General features: G+C 44.8%; 2 protein-coding genes across 12 annotated transcripts in view; both read left to right on the top strand.

Annotated features, from left to right (window-relative positions):
* Positions 1-355: 355 nt before the first annotated feature.
* LOC310838035 (ribonuclease P protein subunit p14-like) lies at positions 356-9,179 on the top strand. Of its 6 annotated transcripts, none has more exons than XM_083725397.1 (6): positions 356-505; positions 2,294-2,401; positions 2,519-2,603; positions 3,273-3,349; positions 6,758-6,836; positions 8,118-9,179. In XM_083725397.1, the coding sequence occupies exons 2-6, from the start codon at positions 2,310-2,312 to the stop codon at positions 8,172-8,174; spliced, it is 390 nt and encodes a 129-aa protein (XP_083581523.1). In that variant the 5' UTR covers positions 356-505; positions 2,294-2,309; the 3' UTR covers positions 8,175-9,179. The 6 variants fall into 6 exon arrangements, with proteins under 6 accessions (XP_083581523.1, XP_083581525.1, XP_083581524.1 ...); XM_083725399.1 differs by having other exon boundaries at positions 381-567; XM_083725398.1 differs by having other exon boundaries at positions 408-505; positions 2,297-2,401.
* A 7,366-nt stretch (positions 9,180-16,545) lies between these two features.
* The window catches only part of PXK (PX domain containing serine/threonine kinase like), a 48,784-nt gene continuing 40,344 nt past the window's right edge, over positions 16,546-24,985 (top strand). For 2 of the 6 annotated variants that reach the window (XM_083724258.1, XM_083724255.1), the window contains exon 1: positions 16,605-16,915. In XM_083724258.1, coding sequence (XP_083580384.1) covers positions 16,814-16,915 — 102 coding nt within the window. In that variant the 5' untranslated portion in view covers positions 16,605-16,813. Of the gene's footprint in view, positions 16,916-24,985 lie in introns of all 6 variants that reach the window. The other 4 variants (XM_083724256.1, XM_083724257.1, XM_083724260.1 and 1 more) reach the window with 4 other exon arrangements.

The raw sequence follows: 24,985 nt of genomic DNA, 5'->3' as shown, positions 1-24,985 counted from the left end.
CAAGCGCTGCTCACTGCCCGTCCCCCTTCCCCAGCTCTCAGCCTCCGCGACTGCGCAGCAGCACTCTACAAACCAGCCCCATTCGAACGCCCTTTGACGCAGGCGCGCTAGGTCCAGTAACTTAAGGGAGAACCCCCCCCCCGCCTCCGAAGCATAGAGCTTTTGATCCTATTGGCTACCAAGCGTTCCAAACCGCCCCGCCCACTTCTCGCGCCAACTCTGATTATTCCCCCGCCCTCTCTTCTCCCGAGTGCTCCTTTACGTCTCTTCCATGATCGAACAGCTCATTGGACCGCCGGCCTACGCGCGGGGCGGAGCTCCTGACGACTTCGCGCATCCGCCATTGGCCAGAACGGAAGATACGGGGCTCCATCATTGGCCGGCGGAAGTTCTGTCCAGTTGTTCCCCCCCCCCCCCACTCTGTGCATCGTTCTGTGCGTTGTCCCGAGAAGAAAGGCGCGTGCGGGAGGCATGTGGCGCCTGGTTCGCTGCAGGACTGTTGTCGGTAGGTTTCCCCGTCGCAGGGCTCCGTCGAAGAAACTCTCGTGGTAGCCTTGGCCGGCTCCTGTGCACATCCGATGCAGATTTCGTACGTTGACTTCAGTGCTGGCTCCACTTAACTTGCGGGAAAATTCATTCATTCATTTTTATTGAATTTGTATACCGGGCCGGATTTAGGTTAGATGAGGTCCTTAGCTACTGAAGGTGATGGGGCCCTTTATATGTGCACCTGTCCTTTGTCAACAACAAATTGTCGCTGTTTTTCGTGTTGAATATATGCTTTATGGTAATTTATGGACCTAATAGGTATCTAAAGCCATTTGCACATAACAAAATATGTATTTTATCAAAGTAATCGTTGAACTGAAGTACAATTGAGAAGTATATTAATACAGTGGAACCTCGGGTTGCGAACGTGAACCATGTGGGAGGCACGTTTGCAACTAGCAACGTTCGCATGCCGCAGCATCGCGTCTGCACACATGTGGGTTGCGATTCGGCGCTTCTGCACATGTGCAAAGCACGATTTAGTGCTTCTGTGCGAGCGCCGAAACCCGGAAGTAACCCATTCTGGTACTTCCGGGTTCGCAACCCGAAACCGCGTAACCTGAAGCTTCTGTAACCCGAGGTACCACTGTAGTGAAATTTGGGGGGGGGGCCAAGAGAGTGGAGCCATAAGCTATAGTTTGTTTAGCATATACAGTGGTACATTGGGTTACATACAGTGGTTCAGGTTACAGACTCCACTAACCCAGAAATAGTACCTCGGGTTAAGAACTTTGCTTCAGGATGAGAACAGAAATTGTGCTCCAGCGGCACGGCAGCAGCAGGAGGCCCCATTAGCTAAAGTGGTGCTTCAGGTTAAGAACAGTTTCAGGTGAAGAATGGACCTCTGGAACGAATTAAGTACTTAACCCGAGGTACCACTGTATGTAAATCTGGCCCCTATACCTAGAGGTCTCTGGACGGTTCACAGAAAAGCCCCACGGAATCTCATAGGGCTTGCTTCCGAGCAGGGATGCATGCAGTCAACCTTCCAAAACGTCTCTCCCATCTCGCTTGGAAATTGTGGTTCCCGCCCCAGCTTAAGCTTTTCGGGGAAGGTTAGCTTCCTAACAGTAAGTACAATGGGGTTCAAAAAAAGGGTGGGACGTAAAGCCTTAGGCCCAAGTTTTTTGTTTTGTTTTGTTTTGTTTTTTAATGATTGACACACACACACCCCCACACACCAAGTGCCTAGTTGTTCCTATTTTATCTGTAAACCGTCCTTGTCAGGGAAGAAGGCAGTGTAAAAATAAATGCGTAATTATAACCCTATTGATAAAGTCCTGTGTATCCTACTGATTAGGAAGGGTGGTTTAATTATGTGTCCTGAGCATTCCTTATGGTGGTTATTATTATTATTAATTTGCACCCCATCCATCTGACTGGGTTGCCCCAGCCACTCTGGGTGGCTTCCAGCACATATAAAAATATAGAATGCTTCAAAGTTCTGCAGAGCTTTGAATGGCATTTTTCATACTTACGATTTGTACAGCACTAGGTTTCGCAACGTGGGAGCCCCCCAGTTCTTTGGACTACTGCTCCCATCAGCCCCTGACCCCCCAAGCCTGAAGATCTTTGGTGAAGAGTCCTTGGCTTATGATCCTGCTGTCTAGTGCAGAAGGGAAACTGGCAACATCCTAGTTACACTCTGTTGTGTACATGTTTGAAAGTACAAATGACAGTTGACAATTTGTGGAATTTCCAGTGTAGGACTTGATGTGCTTTAAGTGGCTATTTCTTCTTTTAGAAGTCGGCTTACCAAAATGACTGAATTTGGAGAGAGCAACAATCCAGCTTCCTATAAAAGAATAGTTCTCAAGAATGCTTCTGAATACCACTATCTAAAGATCCATTTGTAAGTTCATGCCTTTTTTTCCTTTTGCCCCTTCACCTTGGAAGGATTTTGTGCGGCGTATTCTTGTGTTGATCAATAGGATTTACTAATAAGACTTATTGCTAACTTACATTTTAGGGAGTTTCAGGAAGCTGACTTTAGCCTAAATGCTGTTGAATTCAAACAACTTATCATCTCTGCTCTGAAACGGCTGCATGGTGAGGTATGTTTGTTGTCTATGTTGACTGTCATTATTTGGAGATGGCATTTCTTCAGTTTCCAAATTATGAGACTCTTGAGAGTCCTATGGACTGCAAGAAGATCAAACCTATCCATTCTTAAGGAAATCAGCCCTGAGTGCTCACTGGAAGGACAGATTGTGAAGCTGAGGCTCCAATACCTGGGCCATGAGAAGACTCCCTGGAAAAGACCCTGGTGTTGGGAAAGATGGAGGGCACAAGGAGAAGGGGACGACAGAGGATGAGATGGTAGGACAGTGTTCTTGAAGCTACCAGCATGAGTTTGACCAAACTGCGGGAGGCAGTGGAAGACAGGAGTGCTTGGCGTGCTCTGGTCCATGGGGTCATGAAGAGTCGGACATGACTCAATGACTAAACAACAACAACAAATATCCCCTTGTTTATTTGGATCCACTGCAAAGAGGAAAGATGGCTTCTGAAGGAGTACAGCTGTGCACTGTTTGTCTTTATGCTTTTAAAACTAGGTGAGAACAGCCAGCTGTTTCTCCCAACTTAAAAAGGTGAAACATTGCAGTCCTAACAAGAGAAGACTATGAAGAGAGAAAGCGATATAAAATATGAGTATTCAGCAACTTCATTTTGCAAAGTCTCTTTCTGCTTCTTAGTAACAACATAATATCTTTTCTTTTTAGGTTGGTGCCGCTTTACTTGTTGATGTGCTGACCTATGAGGAAGAAACATTGTCTGCAGTACTCAGAGTACCTAATGCGTAAGGAACTCTGAATATACAATCTTTAGCAAGCGCTATTGGGTGAAAACAAGGCTCTCTAAAATGAAGGGGATGCTCTTTATGTTTAAAGAAGAAGTCACAAGCTTGGTTGGTACAGGCAACTCCTCATTTACGCAGGGTTGGGTTCTGAGTAACTGTGCAAAGCCTGTCCTCCTCACTCTATTCTGGTGCCGAAAATGGTTCCATGGTTGTGCTTGTGCCAATCGTGCGCAAATGGGGAGTTGCCTGTATGTAGCATTGTTGTTGCTTGGGTGTAGGAGTGTTACTTAATGGTGGTGAAGGTATAATTTCCTCGTCGTTCCTGCAAGGTCAGGGTTGGAAAAAGTACTTCCAATTTCAAGATGCCAGTACAGTGGTACCTTGGTTCTCAAACACTTTGGTACAGAAACAACTTGGAACCCAAACGCTGCAAACCTGGAAGTAAGTGTTCCGGTTTGCAAAGCTTTTTCGGAAGCCGAACGTGCTCCGTTTTCAGTGTTACGCTTCTGATTTGAGTGCCACACTTCCGTTTTGAGTGTCACGCTGAGGTCTGTCTGTTTTTGCAGCTGTTTTTGGTTTGTTTTTGTGACTGTGTGGAACCCAGTTCAACTACTGATTGATTGATTGATTGATTGTGTGACTGCATTACATTGTTTATTGCCTTCATTTTATGGATCAATGGTCTCGTTAGATAGTAAAATTCATGTTAAATTGCTGTTTTAGAGGTTGTTTCTAAAAGTCTGGAACAGATTAATCCATTTTGCATACTTTCTATGGGAAAGCTTGCTTTGGTTTTAGAACTCTTTGGTTTTGGAATGGACTTCCAGAACGCATTCAGTTTGAGAACCAAGGTACCCTACTGTATCAAGTACCAGCACCAGGCCTACACAATGTTAACCAAGAAACTTGATTTGAGTTACTTGGCAATAGTCAAATGGGTTTCTGGCAACCACATAATAATAATAATAATAATAATAATAATAATAATAATAATAATTTTTTATTTATACCCCGCCCTCCCCAGCCAAGGCCGGGCTCAGAGCGGCTTACAAGCAATAATAAAAACAAGATGAATGATTACAAACTTTAAAACAAAATAAAACACAACAATTAAAATAATGGAACATTAAAATATTAAAATGTAGCCTCATCGCAGGAGGAGAAGGAAAAGAAGGGGGAAAAAGAGGGGGGGGGAGGGAATCAAACTGGCTCCAAGCCAAAGGCCAGGCGGAACAACTCTGTCTTACAGGCCCTGCAGAAAGAAATCAGATCCTGCAGGGCCCTGGTCTCATGAGGCAGAGCGTTCCACCAGGCCGGAGCCAGAGTTGAAAAGGCCCTGGCTCTGGTCGAAGTCAATCTAACTTCCTTAGGGCCCGGGATCACTAGGGTGTTGTTATTTATGGACCTTGAGGCTCTCCGTGGGGCATACCAGGAGAGGCGGTCCCGGAGGTACGAGGGTCCTAGGCCGTGAAGGGCTTTAAAGGTCAAAAGCAGCACCTTAAATCTGACCCTGTACTCCACCGGGAGCCAGTGCAGCTTGAAAAGCACTGGGTGAATATGCTCCCATGGCAGAGACCCCGTGAGGAGCCTTGCTGCAGCATTCTGTACCCGCTGGAGTTTCTGGGACAGCTTCAAGGGCAGCCCCGCGTAGAGCGAATTACAGTAGTCAAGCCTGGAGATGACCGTCGCATGGATCACTGTGGCCAAGTCAGGGCGGGAAAGGTAAGGGACCAACTGCTTGATGCGGCGAAGGTGGAAAAATGTCGCCTTGGCTGTTGCTGTAACCTGCGCCTCCATGGAAAGGGAGGCGTCAAGGATTACACCCAAACTCTTAACGGAAGGCAATGGCACTAATTGGGCCCCCGCAAGAGAAGGGAGTTGGTCCCTCATCCCCATGCCATCCCGACCTAGCCATAGGACCTCTGTCTTCGAAGGATTTAGTTTCAATCGGCTCCCACGAAACCATCCAGCCACAGCTTCCAAGCATCTGGTCAATGTGTTTGGGGCCGAGTCGGTGTGGCCATCCATCAGCAGATAGAGCTGAGTGTCATCAGCATATTGGTGACAGCCCAGCCCAAAGCTCCGGATAATCTGGGCAAGGGGGCGCATAAAGATGTTAAAAAGCATCGGGGAGAGAATTGCGCCCTGCGGCACTCCACACACCAAGGAGTGGCGCGACGACATTTCCCTCCCTAGTGCCACCCTCTGTCCCCGACCAGAGATAAAAGAGCACAACCAGTTACGGGCTATGCCCTGTATCCCCACGTCTGCGAGGCGGTGGTCCAGAAGATCATGATCGACCATGTCAAAGGCTGCTGACAAATCTAAAAGGATCAGCAGTCCTGACCCGCCTCAATCCAGTTGTCTACGGAGATCGTCTGTTAAGGCAACCAGAGCCGTCTCCGTCCCAAAACCAGGACGGAAACCGGACTGAAATGGATCTAATGCCGATGTTTCCTCCAGAAACCTACCAAGCTGCTCAGCAACCGCTCTCTCAATTACCTTACCCAGGTATGGGAGATTTGAAACTGGGCGGTAATTGGATAGGTCTAAGGGATCTAATGAAGTTTTTTTAAGAGTGGACACACCACTGCCTCCTTCAGTTCCCCTGGGAATGTCCCCGTGTCAAGGGACAAATTGATAATTTCAACCAGAGGGGTCCGCGCAACATCTGGACACTCCCTAATCAGCCAAGACGGGCACGGATCAAGGAGGCAGGTGGTGGGCCTACTAACTTGGAGGAATCTATCCACATCAGTAGGGAGTATCCGATCGAAATGGTCCAACACTGGACCTGAAGTCATTCGAGGGGCCTCCAGTTCAGTCACTGTATCTAAATTGGCAGGGAGGTCACGGCGGAGCAATAGGACTTTATCCGCAAAAAAACTTGCGAATGCCTCACAGCTGTGGGTCGAATTTGTGCTTAAATTTGATTGTCCTCTTAAGGACGTTATTGACCTAATTATTCTAAAAAGTTGTGCCGGGCGAGAGCTAGCGGATGCAATGGAAGCTGCAAAGTAAGATTTCTTAGCAGCTTTCATAGCCATCTCATAGGCTTTCATAAGCGTCCTATAAGATGTTCTTGAGGCTCCGTCACGAGTCCGTCGCCATACTCGCTCTAGCCGTCTGAGATCCCGCTTCATTTTCCGGAGCTCCTCAGTAAACCTAGCATAGCACATAGCAATCCTGTGCAAGGTGTTCTCTGCATTCTCTTAAAAAAGAGGAAATTTTCGTTAAATTTGTGTGTGGAAAGGTATGCTTAAAAATTCCAACAACATAGAACTGTGGATCTTGCCTCTTAATGAATGAGACTGAAATCTTAATATTTGTCCTTAGCCTTTTCTGTCATGTTGTGTTGGCACTTGTTTTATGTGAGCAAGAATGTCTCTAATTCTGTCGTTTGAACAGTGGCCTCGCAAAGCTGTGGAGTGCTCTGACGCTGTTTGGTTCATATCAGAACAGAAAGTGTGCTTTTAGGGTGATACAGGTAAGAGTTAAGATGCAAGCAATCTGATCCCAGGTTATAAAGTTGCCTAACAGAATGGTCATTTTTTTCAGGATTTACATTTACAAGCTGTACGCCGGCTCCCTCAGCCCATAAAGCGAGATGAGCGCTGCAACCCCAGAGTCGGCCACGACTGGACCTAATGGTCAGGGGTCCCTTTACCTTGACCTATGTCCCTTTGAGTGCAATGGTGGTTACTCCCATATGGATAAAAAATTGCTGCCAAAAGATGTTATGTGATATTCAGTCACAGAAGTCTTATTTCAGTATTGGTTTGTAGTACACACATAGCAAATTGTAGTTAATTGGTCTTATTTTCTGAATTTCTCTTGAAAAACCAAAAGTAGCTTACAATAAATACCTCAAGTAAGGAATTTGAAACCCATATGGCGAAGAGATTAAAATTCATTTTAAGTCCCACATTTAAGTCCCTGCTTTGATTTTCCTCTGCAGTTAATAGTCCCAGCTAGCTAAAACACGGTTTTCTGGATGGATGGAGTAATCAATGAGGTATTTGGATCATTGGTTAATACTAATCGATCAGAATTCTCTTTCACACTACCTGGCTAGCCACAGCTGAGTCTCCTCATTATAACTGGCTGATCAAAGTTTATGCCTTAATTCCATTGTTTATCAAATATTCTGGGTTGTTGCCCTGGAGCTTCCAGATCGTGGAAATCTATGTACCGTACTGTGGTAAAGTATTCATGCTGGTAAAAGACCAATTCTTTTCAATATGGGATTGTTTAGAAAAGTAAGCTATTCTGTGTGTTCTGAGGAAGTGACTTTCCCCCATCATATATTTTTAGTCCTTGCAGGTGCCTAGTGCTGAAAGGTGGAACAGAAATTTAAATAACAAATGCGTAAAAAAGCCTTGTCAAACTTGCTTAGAAGCTGCTCACTCCGAATGTTCGCTTCTGTGGCTACTGATTTGCTGATATATCATGTTGTGGTTTTATTTTTGCAAGAACACCCCCCATTGTCCTTGGCCCTCTTCTGAATACCAAATAATTATATAGGCTGTCATCAGCATGTAAAAGTGACTGTTGGTGGCTACAGAACTGAGTGTTCCTGTCCTCCCATTCTCACTGAAATGCCCACTTCACCCTCACCTCCTAGGCTTATATTTTATTAAATCTGGTTTCGAAGAAGATTAATCAACTTCCATTCTGTTGTCACAAGTTACTCACATTTTGCTTTCTGCAAGAGGAATTTTCCTGTTCTTGTTTTGAAATTCATGTTCCTGTTTGTTCCCCTTCCTAGACTTCTCCGTTTCTTCTTGCGTTAGCTGGGAACAGCAGAGAACTGGTGCTGGATTAAATAAACCGAAAAGGCAACTTGACTCGAGCTTGTGACAAGCCAGAGCTGTCTTAAGATGCAGGTAGCATGGCTGAAATGCAGGTTTCTATGTGCGAGACTCCAGCGAACTTTCCCAGCACGGCCAGATGTTGCCATTCCACTGGCTCAACCCTCTGTTCATCATTTGCCCATACAAGTCGGAGACAAGGCAGAATTAACCAAGACATTTACGCAGGAGGATGTTGTTACCTTTTCGAAGTTAACGGGAGACACAAACCCATTGCATCTGGACGAAGACTATGCAGAGAGCTCAAGATTTGGCAGGAGAGTTGTCCACGGTGTTCTGATCAACGGGCTCATCTCTGCTGTTCTGGGCACTAAGATGCCTGGGCATGGCTGCGTTTTTCTTTCTCAGGAAATTCATTTCCCATCCCCGTTATATGTCGGAGAAGAGGTCTTAGCTGCAGCGGAAGTGAAGAAACTGAAGAGATGTCTTGCTTATATTTCCGTCTCCTGTACTGTTATAGAAAGTGGCAAAACAGTGATGGAAGGCACTGTTAAAGTCATGGTGCCAGAGGATCAGAAATCTCAGATATGACCCCAAGTTGCAGTATATTATTGTAGCTGAGGCCATGAATAGTTTGCGTGGACATACATTTAAATACTTTTCAAGACAATGCCAACTGTGTACATTAATGCAACTGCTTAATGATACACAGAGTACATCTTATACTTATCTAAATCTGTAATTGTTGGTGTTTTGTTTTATGGCTCAGAACAGAGAGCTGAATGCGGATTTCCTGCACCAGTGCATCATTCTCACCTACATTTCCGTGGTTTGTGAACGTGGCTGGTTTGGATTCCTTTGGACCGTTTGTTGTTCAGAACGGGCTTTTCCTGGTAATGGGTTCACAAACTTTAATAAAGCACAGATCCCATTATTTAAAAAAAATCATTCTCTTGTATTCCAGTGCATAGTTTGGTGGGTTCCTCCCCCCACCCACAATAAAAATAATTACTCCTAAATGGTTTGTTGCTACCTATTCCCTTCATGCTCAAAGCAAAATGCATGATCCCTTTACCCCATATATATTCACTCGACCACTTTGATTCACAGAACTGGCACTCTGACGGGTGCTACCTAATACTTGTTCTGCGCTTGTAAGAAATGGGTATTTTAGTACAGGCTGCACCTACTCATTGGCACTCCCCGCTGTTGATATTTGACAGGCGCCTTCACTGAGCTCTTTGTGCTGCCTGTTGCTTGTTTTTAGACAAGCCAGTCCACACATGCACAAGTTACCGTATTTTTCGCTCTATAGGACGCACTTTTTCCCCTTCAAAAATGTGTGTGCGTCCTATGGAGCGAAGACGCCATAGCCCCGCTTACCCTCTCCCAACTGGAGAGGTGACACGTGACTATGGCAGCAGCCTCTCCGCTGCGCCTTTCTGCTGCTCCCCAACCTCTTTGGGGCTGGTGGTGGGCTTCCCCCCGCCAGCTCCAAAGAGCAAGTCGAAAGGAACCTGAAGCCTGGAGAGCGAGAGGGGTCAGTGCGCACCGACCCCTCTCGCTCTCCAGGCTTCCAAGGTAGCCGCCTGAAGGCGACTGAACACACCTTAAACGGCACCTTGGTTTAGAGAGGGAAAACAAGAGGGGGAAATTCTCCCCCTCCTGCCGCTTCGCTGAAGGGGCGCTGGGCAGAGGGGGGGAGAATTTTTATTCTTGTTCTCCCCCCTCTAAAACAAGGTGCGTCCTATTGTCCGGTGCATCCTATGGTGTGAAAAATATGGTACATGTGTCTGATTTCTTTTTAACTATTGCTGATTAAATGATTATTATTTTTTTAAGATCTGTTTTTCAGAAGTACACATGCCTTCGTGGGCAACAAGTACTATTGGAATTTCTCTGGCCTACAGAAAAATGGCTGTTGTTGGTTTCCCTGTGGTTCTCTCCAGGGCTTTTTCTCAGCAAGAACTTGCCAGAGCTCAGTTCCAGCACCTCTCTGGTGGGTGCCATTGCTATGATAAGAGAATGTGAGAGGCATTCATAGTAAGTGATGGGAAAGGGACATAGCTGGGGGGGGCGGGGCAAGTGGCAAGCTGCCCCCTCCAACCAAGTACGTAAATTAAAAATAATTAAGTGACCAATTGTGTCGCAAATAGCCTGGCTCCTCCCCAATAAATCCCCCCCCCCGACATAAATCGTGGCCATGCGCATGGGAGTGCGGCAAGTGCTTCACTCAAAGCTCTTGCATCAACGAATTCACAGGGGACGAACCTTATAGTTGTTTTGAGTGTGGGAAAAGCTTCAGTCAGAGTGGCAACAACCTTACTTCGCATCAAAGAATTCATACAGGGCACAAGCCTAAGAAGGGGTTGGAGTATCGAAAGATCTTAAATCATATCAAAGCTCCAACAGAGAGCAAACCAAAGATTGTGATCATCGTTAGAATCCACTTCTTTTTCTTTGTTTCATTTGATTTTTTGCTTCACTCCAGTTTGTCATAATAGACTATTGCATGTTTTGAGGGCCTTTGTTAGAGCGCTTGAACTTTGCCTGTTGTGTCGTCATGCCTGGCTGGCTCAATGGACATCCCATCTCAGTATGTGATTTTTTTTGTTTTGTTTTATGTATCATAAGTTGCTTTTAGTTACCCTGGTAAAAAAGCAGCTGGTAAATTTAATAAAATATGCAAATCTATTAAAAATGCTCAAACCCCCAATTAAACTGATAAAATAAGTAAAACCTATGAAGCATTTTTTTTTCTTTTAAAAGAAATTGCCTTTTAGTAAAAGCAACAACCCTTAAATCATATGACTGGGTGGGCTTGCCAAAACAAGTTTCAGCTGATGTGTAAAACAATAGTGAGTGGTTTCCTTTTTTTAGGGTTTGGCTATCAGTACAGAGCAGGCTGAGTGCCTACATTTTTTTAAAAAAAAAAATCACTTGTTTCAAGCCACTTTGCTAAGTTCAAGATGACTCTGGTTACATGCTCCTAGGTTCTCCATATCCTGGAGCTGTCTTATCTTTCTCCTGCATGGCCCTCTGGTCAAAACCAGCACTTGTGTGTGAGTGAGAAAGACAACTTGAGTCATTCTCTTGCCTCTTCTTTTCATTTGTGGGATCTTCTCCCCCTGTGTTGGTAATGAGATCAGACAACCATCCCTGGACCCATAAGAGTTGGAGTCAAGGCAGAGCTGTCTGTTCATAATTTAAATGCTTGTTAATTCCAGGGAGGGTAGAATTTATAAGTTTATACCTTCCTGTAGAAATCAGTTCCCTCCAGAATATTTATGGGTACTTCAGGTTGTTAACTAAACAGGATGAATATAGAGAAGTGTTAGTTTCCTGGACGACTGACCATATCAAATATGGCAAACTAGTTTTGCTGACGCCAAAATGGAATTTGGATATTTTTAAACTGACAAGCGGCAATGTTAAGCTGGCCATTATTAACTCAGGTTCATTAAATGCTTTACCATTATTTGCAAAGTGTAATGTGTACTCTTCCTAAGATGTGTGGGATGCTTTGGGCTTTAGTCATAAAGCTAGGGCATGTGGAAAACATTACGTCCTGAGATCGCAACTTTCACAAAAAGATGTTTTGAGTGGAAAATATTATCTTCCCCTGAAACAATTCCATTCAGCACAATTGTTCTCTTCTTGAAACACTATATTCTTAAAAGTTGTAGAGCTAGCATTCACTAAAATGGTGGCCTTAAATGGTTTGCGTTTCCTCAGCGATGTTTGTAGGATTGTGGCCTGGGGCGAAAGACGGGAGTTTAAAACAAGCTTACCAGCATGACTGAAAAAAATGCATTCCTAGTTAATTTGGTCAGTATGTCAACTTAGGTTTTAAATGGCTGCAAAACACAACAACAACTCCCTGAATAGAAATTTGTTTCACATACTGTGGTTCATCCAGTAAGAGGTATTGTTTTTTAGACCAGTTATCTAGGGAGTAACGGAGGGAGGAATTCTGTTTCCCAGATTTCATCGGATCTGTGCAATGGTGTGTTGGTGAAGTACAAGGATACATTAAAATTACACTTCGTGGCATTACGGATCCTCTGACCCCCCAGAGCATCTTTTAAAGATTTTGATCAAAGCTGTGTGGATGTCTACTATGCACACGCTTCAAAGTTATTGTGGCACGGGGCTCCTTGCGTCCTGTTCACTTCTGAATAGCCTCTTTCATTTTTGTGCGTAAAAAGGATAGTGAAGGGAAAGAGCATGAAGGAAAAGACCATGTGGTCTAGCCTGACACAAGCCTGTTTCACTTTTCCCAGCTGAAAAGACGGTGAACCTTTGTAGTCTGTTGATTCATCTCAGTAGGGAGCTTTGACTAGCTGGAGATTCAGAGAGAAACAAAAATAGTAATAAAACAAAAGGTGCTACCCACACCTTCCTGCATAAACTTTGTTTAAATAAATAATGTATGGAGTAGAACTTTTGCATCCCGCCCTATTTTTGAGAGGTGCCAACTGCCCTCCGTTGCCTGACTGCAGTAAGAGATGCAAAGTGCCACTCCGCATGAAAGAAAAATGCAAATTGCGAATGCCAGCCTGCCACCTCCACAGTCTTAGGCACATGCTTTATGTTCTTGAGTGCTTGTCACATGGCAGAGTTGGAGGATTGACTGCCTAAGCCAGGCTTCCCTCAAACTCGGCCCTCCAGATATTTCTGGCCTACAACTCCCATGATCCCTAGCTAGCAGGACCAGTGGTCAGGGATGATGGGAATTGTAGTCTCAAAACATCTGGAGAGACGAGTTTCAGGAAGCCTGGCCTAAGCCATGGGTAGCTAAGGTGTGGTGCCTTCCAGATACTGCTAGATTACAATGCCCATCAGCCCTAGCCAGCGTGATGGGAGTTGTAGTCCACAATCGTCTGGAGGGCACCATGTAAGCTACCCCCAATCCAGGGCTGTAGCCCAATCTGTGGAGAGTACTTGGGAGAGGCATTTCATGCAAAGGCAACTTGTGTTTGTGGCTTGAGAAAGCAGCAGGCCCCCTTTGCCAGGCGGAAGCTACATCACTGAGGTGAGGGTTAGAGGTGTTCTGTCAAGGCTTAGATGAGGGCAAGAAACACAGGAGGCTAACATTTCACTGGGGGTGGGGGTGGTGTTTAAATCCCACTACTGTACTTTTCCTCCAAGGAGCTTCAGGTGGTATACATGGCTGTCCACTGTGCTACCCTCACAACAACCCTGTGAGGTAGGTTAGGTGGAAAGACGGTAAGCGGTTCAAGGTCACCCAATGAGCTTCATGGCTGAGTGGTGATTTGAACCCTTGTCTTGCAGGTCCTAGCCCAACCCTCTAACCCAGGGGTCAGCAAACTTTTTCAGCAGGGGGCTGGTCCACTGTCCCTCAGACCTTGTGGGGGGCTGGACTATATTTTTTTTTTGGGGGGGGGGAGAATGAACGAATTCCTATGCCCCACAAATAACCCAGAGATGCATTTTAAATAAAAGGACACATTCTACTCATGTAAAAAATGCCAGGCAGGCCCCACAAATAACCCAGAGATGCATTTTAAATAAAAGGACACATTCTACTCATGTAAAAATATGCTGATTCCCAGACTGTCCACAGGCCGGATTCAGAAGGCGATTGGGCCGGATCCAGCCCCCAGGCCTTAGTTTGCCTACCCATGCTCTAACCACTATGGTGCACTGGCTGTCAAATAAGTGTTTGCTCCCATTTACCAAGTGTACTAATGATGGTGCTTGTAGCCTCAAGTCTGGCAGACCACTGGCACCACTTTAGCTGTGGAACGCATTGTAGTTTTGCTTTCGCTTCCACTGTCTCTCAAGTTTTAGTTCACGGTTTCTGTTTCCTAGAGTTCCTTCACCTCACTGCTGGCAAGTGCACAGCCTCTTCAGCTTTGGCTGGGAGCACTGCCCAAGGTATTAACTGCTCCCAGGGCCTTCCATACCACAAAACAGGTTTGGCAACAGCAGTGAAAGGAAGCAGGGGGAGGGAAAATGGTTCGGGTTTCAGTACATCATTCCCCCCATTGTGTACTAATATGGTTCCTAGGATAGTGATAAGCCCCTGACTTACTTATTTCTGAGACTATTGGCTGACTTTTCACTCAAGAGTCCCAGGACAGGCAGTGCAAAAAATTAAAATCAGCAATATTTAAAACTAAGGTTGCTATATATTAGCTTATAGTTGATACAATCAATATAATTCACTTGTTGTTAAGTCTCCTGCATGTCCGTGGTGCATAATAGTAGGGATTGCACTAGTAAGCAGGGGTTGTCAACATGTTACTGGATTGCAGCTCCCATCTCAACCAGCATGGCCAGTGTTCAGGGAAGAGAGGAGTTGCAGTTCTATCTAGAGGGCACCATATTGGCTACATTAGACATAGAGAGCTCTTAATGTAAACAAAACCATTCAGAGGTTTGATTCAACCCATCTGGGCATGAACAGAGACTATGGTTTCCTGACCCACAAGAGTTTGTGAATTAATTACTATTATTATATTTTGTGTTTATATCTGACCTTTTCTTCCAAGCAGCTCAAGGTAGTGTACATGGTTCCTTCTCTCCCCCCCCCCCCACGTCCTCATTTGACCTCCTTGGAGATAGATTAGGCCATGGGTAGGCAAACTAGGGGCTGGATGCGGCCCAATCGCTTTCTAAATCTGGCCCGCGGACAGTCCGGAAATCAGCGTGTTTTTACATGAGTAGAGTGTGTCCTTTTATTTAAAATGCATCTCTGGGTTATTTGTGGGGCATAGGACTTCGTTCATTCCCCCCCCCCCAAAAAAATATAGTCTGGCCCCCCACAAGGTCTGAGGGACAGTGGACCGGCTCCCTGCTGAAAAAGCTTGCTGACCCCTGGATTAGGCTGAAAGGCAGTGGCAATTTGAACCCTGGTCTCCACCCAGCAGTGCTGGGATGATTTTCATCTACCGTTCATTACTGCTGTGGTGAGTGGTCATCATGCTTCATCCTGCATCCACTTAAGCTTTAATTGAGTTGTCCCAGATATATATATGCACATTTCATCACCATTTGACTCTTGACTCCACAACTTACAAGTTCTTCCCTCTGCAACCATGGGCATCTTCTTCTTTGGCGATCACTCATAGCCGAGTAAGATTGTCTTCCACAAACACGGTCTTAACAGTGAGTCTGTAAGTGACTGCAGAGGCCAATTCTGGATCCACACGTCCTTCCACAGTGGGGACATTGGTTTCCAGATGGGAGTTGATCATGGTGAGGGTTTGCCAAGCGTGCCTTCCTCTTAGCGCGTTTCTCCCTCGCATCCTGAGTTTGAGTGTCTTCAAAGCCCATGAGACCTTTGGTAAAGGTTGTTCTCCAATTGCAGCGCTCGAAGGCCAGTGTTTCCCACTTGTCAGTGTTGCCAGTGTTTCCTAGTTGCCCAGTTGCCCCCAAATGAGGCCGGTACTTCAGCTGATGAAACCCACCAAAGCTTAGGCCATAATAAACTGGCCGATCCCTAATCTGCTGCAGATATTGTCTTTGTCATAGAATCATAGAATTGTAGATTTGCAAGGGACCCCCGAGGGGCCATCTAGTCCATCCCCCATGCAATGCAGGACTTTCAATGAAAGCATCCCTGGCAGCAGGGCCGGATTTAGGTTTGATGAGGCCCTAAAGCTACTGAAGGTAATGGGGCCCATTATATGTCCAGTTGTCCTTTGTCAACAACAAATTGTCACTGTTTTTTGTGTTGAATATCCGCTATATGCTAATTTATGGACGTAATAGGTATCTAAAGCCATTTGCACATAACAAAATATGTATTTTGTCAAAGTAATTGTTGAACTGAAATACAAGAAGTATATTAATATTGAAATACAATTAAGAAGTATATTAATAGTGAAATAATTATTAAGCTCTAACTTAAAAAATTTTATTCATAACAAAATAATGCAAACACATTAGCATTTGGCAGTAACAAAAGTTCCTTTAGAAACACATTTTTTTCCCCATTTAAATTTTTTGGGGCCCACCAAGAAAGTGGGGCCCTAAGCTATAAGTTCTTTAACTTGAGCAGATTTTATTTTATCCTGACGTGTTTTTAAGAGGTGATTTAATTATTGTTTGATTTTATATCCATGTTTATATTTGATGTTAGCCGCCCTGAGCCCGGTCTCAGCCGGGCTACAAATAATTTTATTATTATTATTATTATTATTATTATTATTATTATTATTATTATTATTATTATTATTATACTACATAAACCCGCCACTGCCTGGCAGACGGCCATCCAACTGGGAAAGCCTCCGAGGAAGGAGAGCCTTCCAATGAAGGAGGCCGTTTCCACTGTGGTTGGGGGTTGTTTAAAGCGCAGCAAATCCTACAATCGGCGTCGTAGCACCGGATCCGATGCGGTTTCTGGGAAAGGGGTGGGGCTGGCTCCTGGCCACGCTTCTCCCTCTTTCCTCCTCCTCTTCTCGTAACGCTCCAGCCTCTTTTTTTTTTTCCAGGCCGGAGTTGCTGAGGCCGGGAGCCCTTCGGGCTTTAAGACCCAGAGGAGGCCTCGCTGGCCGGCAGCGCTCGCTCCGGTGTTGACGGCGGAACCACCACCACCAGCAGCGGCGGCAGCAAATCCTCCTCGGGGCTTGGCGGGCGAGGCGCCGCTCTCTCTTCCCCGTCCTCCCCGCTTCAGCTCGGCATGGCCTTCATGGAGAAGCCGGCGGCGGGCAAAGTGCTGCTGGACGACACGACGCCGCTGACAGCCGTGATCGAGGCCAGCCAGAGCCTCCATTCGCACACGGTATACGGCTGGGGCAGGAAGAAGGGGGTCGCCGCGGGCAGCGCACAGGCCGGGCTCGGTGGGTGGGTGGCGTCTGCAGAGCCCGGCCGTGATGGGTGGGGGGTGTCTGGGGCTAAGGGAAAGGGGTCTCGGCGGGTCGCGGGGGTTTGCTGGCTGCAACGTGCCCTGGGGCTAAGTGGTCCTTCGAGGGGGCAAGAGCCTCTCTCCGCCTCCCTTCCTCCCCAGGAAGGATTTTGCACGTCGTCGGCTTGGGAGGGAGATGGGGGAGAAAGTGGAGAATAGGTGGAAAGTAAGTCTTAATTAAAATCATCATCATCATCATCATTATTATTATTTGCACCCCACCCACCCGACTGGGTTGCCCCCAGCCACTCTACTACTACTTCTTCTGCAGCTGTTGCTGTTATTAGTGCTAAGGGGTCAGCCTTGGGGGTCTGTTGTCACTGCTAGGGTTGCTGATTTTTTTTTGGGGGGGGAAATAATTTTTATTCGTTTGTTTCACTTCGTATTGTGCCTAAAAACGAGGGAACAGTTGCAACGGCAGAGGGAAATTGAAAAGATGGGAAAACTATAGAACAAGCATGTAGGATGAGTACATGGGTAAAAATAACAAAGTCCAAGGTTTTTGAGTACAGTGGTGCATGGGTTAAAACAGGCATCCCCAAACTTGGCCCTCCAGACGTTTTGGGACTACAACTCCCATCATCCCTAGCTAACAGGACCAGTGTTCAGGGATGATGGGAATTGTAGTCTGGAGGGCCGAGTTTGGGGGTGCCTGGGTTAAAACAAGCAAGGAAAGGCCTTGGGTGTTATCTGCCTTGGGTGTGGGGCTTAGGGATTACAGTGGCTGGAGGAGAACTGGGGAGACTTGGGTTCGAATCTCAACTCTGCCAGAAACATCATTGGATGAGGCTGAAGGAGGACTGTCCCAAACTTCTCTCTGTTTTTTTGTTGGTTTTGGTGAAGATAAAATGGGAGGCAAGGATGTGCCATGGACACTGGCTGATTTGAGTTCTTGCCATAGAAGAATAGTCGGGTGAAATGTTACGGAAAAATACAACTCCAGAGAGTGTGAAGTGTGAATAGTTGGCAGCGCCCCTGAGTAGGTGCAGAGTGTATTTTTTTCTGACTGCAGAGTAACGGAGAGTGTCATTGCACTGTTGTGAATTGGAGGGAAGAGTTTTTCAGGAAAGAGGGTGTTTTGTTTCAAAGTGGATTTCAGCTGTGACCAGAAAATGGAGAACTGTATTGGTGTGAGATAATGTGCTCAGGTGCAGAGTTAGTGTGAATGTTTTTCTTTTAATTTTCATTTCATCCTTAATGGACGCTGCTGTACTCAAGGCAGTTTGTAAACCGAGAGACATGACAGAACATACAGCAAAAACCACACTGCCGTCCTATAGCAGTTCAGAACCACGTGACAACATTCAAGAGTCCCATTTTGCGTTACAAAATAATGACAAAGTTAAAAAGAAAGCTAAACCACTCTTGCCAATTATAAGTAATTATTATTATTAATAATAATAATAGTCAACTAAGAGGACACCTACTGCACAATACAATATGTAAAATGCCAGGTATTGCCATGGTGGGGTAGATTGGAAGGTTGTGTTAGTGCATGATGGGGAACTGAGGTTATTTAGATTGGTGTGAGGTACTCCTTGCATTTTGCATTAAAAGAAAACACTTCCATCCAACTAGAAACCATTCATCCAGGCTGCCTCTGGGAAGGTCTCAACAGGATATGAAGGCAGTAGCAGTCACCATTTGTTTGCCCCTGGCATTCACAGGTATAATGCCTATGTTTATCGGGTGTAAAGGGCAAAAACAACATTAAAAGCCCAACCCTGCTTTATGTTGTGATCCATTACAGCCTAGATACTGCCAAGTTGCTTCCTGGAAATAAAACTGATCAGAGATCATAGTCATATGAAGTGCATCATGCTGTGATAGGCTTAGATTAGCCAGTGTGGTAATTGTAGCTTATAGATGGATTTTTATCATAGTAAGAAATGCATGTTTCTTTGCCTTCATCTGACTATGATCTCTGATCAGTTTTATTTCCAGGAAACAACTGTTGGTCACTTGCAGTGGGGCTAAGAGCAGGCAGCTTATTATCAAGAGTGATTTACTACATGGAACATACTTGGTTTTAAGTTGTTTGAATGTCTGTGGGTTGCTGCTGCATAGTGATCACCCTTCATTAAACTGATTGCATGATAATACGCAGGAATGATTGTTCGGTGATGGATTATTTTTCTGAATGGGCCCTTTTACCTACAGGGTAGGTGACACAATTATTCTGCACTCCGTGTGTGTGTGTGTGTGCACATGGTGCAATGTGAGAAAAGAGTTTTCAGTTTGGGTTTTGAGAGAAGATAAAACTGTGGATTGGATTACTGGTAAATCACCTTTGAGGTTCAGTGCTCTCTTTGGAAATCTAATTCAGGATCAACAGTTGTGCTGCCTGCTTTCGGAGCCTATTTGCTTCCTCATGGCTCTGCCTGTGTAGTTATAAATAAAGTATATTTGCAGCAGAGTTATGGAAATGTGGGACACTTTCAAAGTGTGTAACGAGAGAGATTGTTATATGGTTTATACCCCATAACAAATGAACTGAGAACTGTTGACTAGAAGGGTAGCCATAGCCTTGAATAGATATTTGGGACTAAGCAGGCCTCATATTGGAATAAACTTGCTTTAGCCCTGGACCTGTTTAATGTTTATCTGCCAAAACTGCTCTGCAGCAGCTTCTGGTATCGTTCGTTGCTATGCCCTGACTATCCTTCATGGTCATGTAACACAAAGCCAGGTTTACAACTAAGACATGAACAGTGTAAGGAAATCAGAAACTTACCTGCACTAACCATCATCCCACCCCTCCTCCAAACACAGTTTTAAGAAGACTTTGCTAACTATTTACAAGCCTGTAGTAGTAGGGTCCCATAAATAACTGGCAAGTAACAATTGCCTCAAAACTAGGAAGGTATTTTTATACTGGAAAAGAATCTACTATGTTTTTCTTTTTAGGCTGTGAGTTCTCCTTAAATGACAAGCACAAATATCATGTGTGGGCAAGTGTACGAATGAAAATGTGTGAGGCCTGGTCCTTTTGTGGCCTTAAGTCACATGGCTCACATATTTTAACAACCCTGCACAACATTTTCTTGACAAACCAGATTTTATATTAAACCACATCACCTTTGTATCCCTTGGTTGCCTTGACAGGCCCATTCTCTTGACTCTCCAACTAGCATGGTGATGATAGAAGAAATTCCTCTCATCTTACTGTTCAGAAGTAGGTTTAAAGAAAATTGAACGATTTTCAGTATTTCCTTGAGGTTTCCAAGTTACATTATCTTCATTTGTTAACATGAACAAAATAGCTGGAGTCATATTTAGTGCTACTTCATTTAGTAGGCTAAACTGGACTACCTGAATTTAGTAATTTCACTTCAATGCGGACATTGGTTGACGTGTGGATATTTTGTGTCTCTGCCTGGCTTCCCTCCCTCCCTCCCTCCCTCCCTCCCTTTCCTTGGTTTACAGATTATAATCCAGAAAATGTGGATTTAAACTAATGTAGTCCCATTGAAATGAACTGGATATGGTTTACATCAGCCACACTTTAGGTGATGGGTCATGGTTCAGTTGTAGAGTAGGTTTTGACTTTATTAAAACTTACACCTGCTATGTAGTTCTTGCCATTAAGTATATCTGATACATTTATTTTTATTCTAAAGGGCATAAAACAACCCAAAGTTTTTTGTGGTCTTGACGTTCTGCCTTGGTTTCTATGGGTCTTTGGGGAGGTTGGCTCAAATTGGCAAAGGGAGAGTCAGGTCTAGCTTCTCATTGACAAACATTTAAAATCAGTTTTCCCAGCCAAATAGTGTGTCTTTCATATGTGGGAGTTGGAAAAACCAATTTTGTGAACCTTATCTTTGCATTTCCGTTTTGTTAATGCACACTGAGGAAAGTTCAAATAGAGGTTTGTTCTTTTAATCACATGTGTACTGTGAAGCAAGAGTCCTGCTGGGTTTCTCAGTGATTTCAGAGCTGTATTTGGCCATTCTTAAACTTCTGTTTCATCTGTTAGGAGGCAGAGACGAAACAGTTGCACAAGGAGGCAAAAAGTGTGTTGACGTATTTTTAAAGAAAGAATATGATACATAGCTGTACTTAGTAGTTTGCCACAATGTTTCATTGGGTTTCCTGTTATCTGGAGTGAGAAGTAGGTCCTGTCCTTTGATGCAAGCATTTTCCTTTATAAATTAACATTTTTAAGTAACATCGTCTTGAGCTGGAGCAAGAAAACTTGAAGCTGTTTAGGGAAATTTTTAATGTGTGACATTTTAGTGTATTTTTGGTCTCTGTGGAAGCAGTGGCGTAGCATGGGGGGTGCGGGGGTGCCGGCCGCACCAGGCGCAACATCTGGGGGTTAGGGTTAGGGGGCGCAAATCCACGGGTTAGGGGGTGCAAATTATTTGCCTTGCCCCGGGTGCTGACAACCCACGCTACGCCACTGTGTGGAAGCCGCTCAGAGTGGCTGGGGAAACCCAGCTAGATGGACGGGGTACAAATAATAAATTATTATTATTATTATTATTATTATTATTATTATTATTATTATTATTCGGCAAATCGCATTTTCCCTTTACCACCGCTCTAGCCCTTTTGACTAGACAGAACACTGAGAAAATGTCACAGTGCTTCAGGGTGTTCTGAAGTCACTCCAAATCAATTGTTCCCAAATATCATACTTTTCCAACATGCTACCTGGGTGGGCTGGAAGAGGCTAAGTGCAGATAAGGCTGAATAGTTGATGGTGATTGGGCCTGTTACCCTTGGGGCGGGTTATCCGTCTCTCAAAACAGTCCTAGAAATTTGCAGATTTTGGCGTGCCCTTGGATCCAGTTCTGCTTCTTAACTCTCAAGTGGTCAAAAAGAACAGGACTGCCCTTTCCCAACTTGGATGGTAAATAGCACTGCCCTTTTTTTTGAGTGGGGGAAGTGCAGATCTAACTATTGCAATATGTGCACCAGTAACTGGGACGCAGGTGGTGCTGTGGGTTAAACCATAGAGCCTAGGGCTTGCTGATCAGAAGGTCGGCGGTTCAAATCCCCGTGACGCGGTGAGCTCCCGTTGCTCGGTCCCAGCTCCTGCCAACCTAGCAGTTCGAAGGCACGTCAAAGTGCAAGTAGATAAATAGGTACCGCTCCGGCAGGAAGGTAAACGGCATTTCCGTGCGCTGCTCTGGTTCGCCAGTAGCGGCTTAGTCATGCTGGCCACATCACCCGGAAGCTGTATGCTGGCTTCCTCGGCCAATAAAGCGAGATGAGCGCCGCAACCCCAGAGTCGGCCACGACTGGACCTAATGGTCAGGGGTCCCTTTACCCTTTACCTTTAACCTGTAGGAACCCAAGACCTTCCAGATGTTGTTGGACTCCAACTCCCATCAGCCTGGCCAGCATTGCCACTTGTTGGGGATGATGGAGGGTTGCAGATTTTACATTTTCTTATTCTTGATTGGGTTGATTCACATTCTGTGGCCTTTTAAATGTGTTTGTGGGAAGGGAAATATTGGTCTGTTTTTGTTTTTATGGTGTATTTTGTGTTCTCATTTTGTATTTTTATGTTGTGAAACAGCCCTGTGATCTCTGGATGAAGGGCAGTACAAAATTAAAATAAATAAAATAAAATAATCACACTGTCTGTCCAGGTCCGTTCTAAATGGTCTACACTAGTCACTGAACTTCTGAAGGAGCACTTAGTCTCATGTACACCTTCTCATGCCTTATTTCAGTGGTGGCCAAACTCGGCCCTCCAGATGTTTTGGGACTACAATTCCCATCACCCCTGACCACTGGTTCTGTTAGCTAGGGATGGTTGGAGTTGTAGTCTCAAAAACATCTGGAGGGCCGAGTTTGGCCATCACTGCCTTATATGTAGGAAAGAGCCTGTTATGAGCGCCCTTGTCTTCTGAAGTGTTGCAGGTGTGGCAGCTGATCACAAGGCCTTTCCTCTGTTGTGTCCCTTCTTGCTCTTTGGGATGACTTTGTCCAACAGGGGCTCTGCCTGCCTGTTTCCCTTCTGGAATTTAAAATGCTGATCAAGACCTTGCTCAGTAGGAAAGCATTTTGACTTACCTGTTTCATGACTTGCACTGTTTCGGATTTTGTTGCTTCATTTTGCTGTGTGTGTTTTATTTTTCCTAATTGTCAGCTAGGCTGCCTTGTGGGGTGTGTGTGGCTTTATTGGCCTGGAAGCAGGGTGTGAAATGTAGCTTTAATGAAAAGTAGCTCTGGGAGTGCCCTCTTCTGAGTGCAGAAGCAGGGAAGGGGAGTAAGCATGCTTAACTCTTTCCCTGCCATCTGTTTTTTCCTTTCCAAAGGTTTTTTCCCCCCTCCAGCTTCCGTATGCATGTGTGGAGCCCAGTGGTGTGGTATAACAAATGATTTGTATTTCTCTGTGTGGTTTTTTTGGGCTTGGGGGGGGGAGCTGGGGGCTGTTCATTACTTGGGTGGTGGCAGGGATTAGAAAAGCCTGTTGTTCCAGGAGAGGCAAATTCTAGATTTGAATTTGGAATCCAGAGGCCTTTTGGAATTGTAAGAATTCTTGGTAAGATATTTATCCCACATCTTTACTGAAAGGTTGACAAATTGGCACTGTAGCCAGAAAAAGCCTTAGGCTTGTGTGCCAGTGACCTATCTTACTCAAAAAAGTTATGGCTAAACTAGTTTTGCTATACAGATAGGTAGCCGTGTTGGTCTGCCATAGTCAAAACAAAAAAAATTCCTTCCAGTAGCACCTTAAAGACCACCTTAGTCTTTAAGGTGCTACTGGAAGGAATTTTTTTTGTTTAGTTTTGCTATAGTAATAGTACATATCAGTATTCTTCAACCTTTCTGTTTCTTCCTTTCCTCTTCTTTCTTCACTTCCCTTTTTCCTGCACACAGAGTCTCTTGTTTTCCATCTGTCACTCTCCTTCTTTGAAAAAACCCAAAATGAAATATATCTGTGAGTGTGACCCACTTTAGATTAGGATACAACCCAGTTGTGGATCCTAAACCAGCAGTTGAAAAACTGATGAGTCCTAACCTTTAAATAGGGCTTTTTTAAAAAAGGAATTTTCAGTGTGGCAGGAGTGAAAAGCATCTAAACCTGCATTTTGTTTTCCCCAAATGGAAACCGGGGTCAGGCAGAATAAAAAGTGCATACAACTGGAGAATTTTGAGTTCACCTGGTGATGGTGGAGGGTGCATGAGGAATGGAAGGGAATCCCCCCCATACTTTATATACTTAAAAATGTCCTGCCTTCAAGCACAGACATTATTGGGCAATGCAATGCTTTCTATTTTGGCAGTTTCATGTTCTGGGCTTGCAGCAGTGTTGAAACTGTACTTGTAGTTTTGTAAATATTGAAGCAGGGTGTGTGTGTGTCTTGCTTAAGCAATATTTCTGCTGTTCCAAAACATCCTGGGTTTTGTGAGAGCATTTGGCTTGGGATCAAACAAGGCAGCAAAGACAGAGCTCCAGATACTATCTCACAAAACGATGATGATTGTTTATACTGCTGCACATTATGGTAAATAGATGCTTTAATATTTCCTGATTTTGCAGGTTACATGCATTAAAGTTCCGCTGGCGTTCTGAGGGAAGCATTGCTTTTGTGGGTGAATACTTTTCCCTACGGAGGGAGCGTGTTTGTTTTGCTTCTCTACACTCATTACATCAGCATTATCAGTGTCAAAGCCCCACAGGAGTAAAGCTGCTTTGGTGTCAGGGTTCATTCGGAGATGAGTGTCAATAAGGGGAGAGGGGAAAGAGAGGTTTTCTACTAGCCTAGAGTCCTTAAGTTGTGCACCACCATCAACCCTGAAGCATGAAGCACTGGAGGTATATGTGTAAACTGCAAATTTGTGTCAAGAGAGTGCAGTGATTAATTTCCAATTGTACCCTTGAGCAGAAGAGCATACAGTGGTACCTCGGGTTACATATGCTTCAGGTTACATACACTTCAGGTTATAGACTCCGCTAACCCAGAAATAGTACCTCAGGTTAAGAAC

The sequence above is a fragment of the Podarcis gaigeae genome (assembly GCF_964106915.1).
Source record: "Podarcis gaigeae genome assembly, chromosome: 2".
In the NCBI taxonomy this organism is placed as follows: domain Eukaryota; kingdom Metazoa; phylum Chordata; class Lepidosauria; order Squamata; family Lacertidae; genus Podarcis; species Podarcis gaigeae.
This window is presented reverse-complemented; position numbering and strand designations above follow the sequence as displayed.

Bases quoted from the DNA above. Each gene is read 5' to 3' on its own strand.
- LOC310838035 (XM_083725394.1), top strand. From the start codon at position 8,230: ATGCAGGTAGCATGGCTGAAATGCAGGTTTCTATGTGCGAGACTCCAG.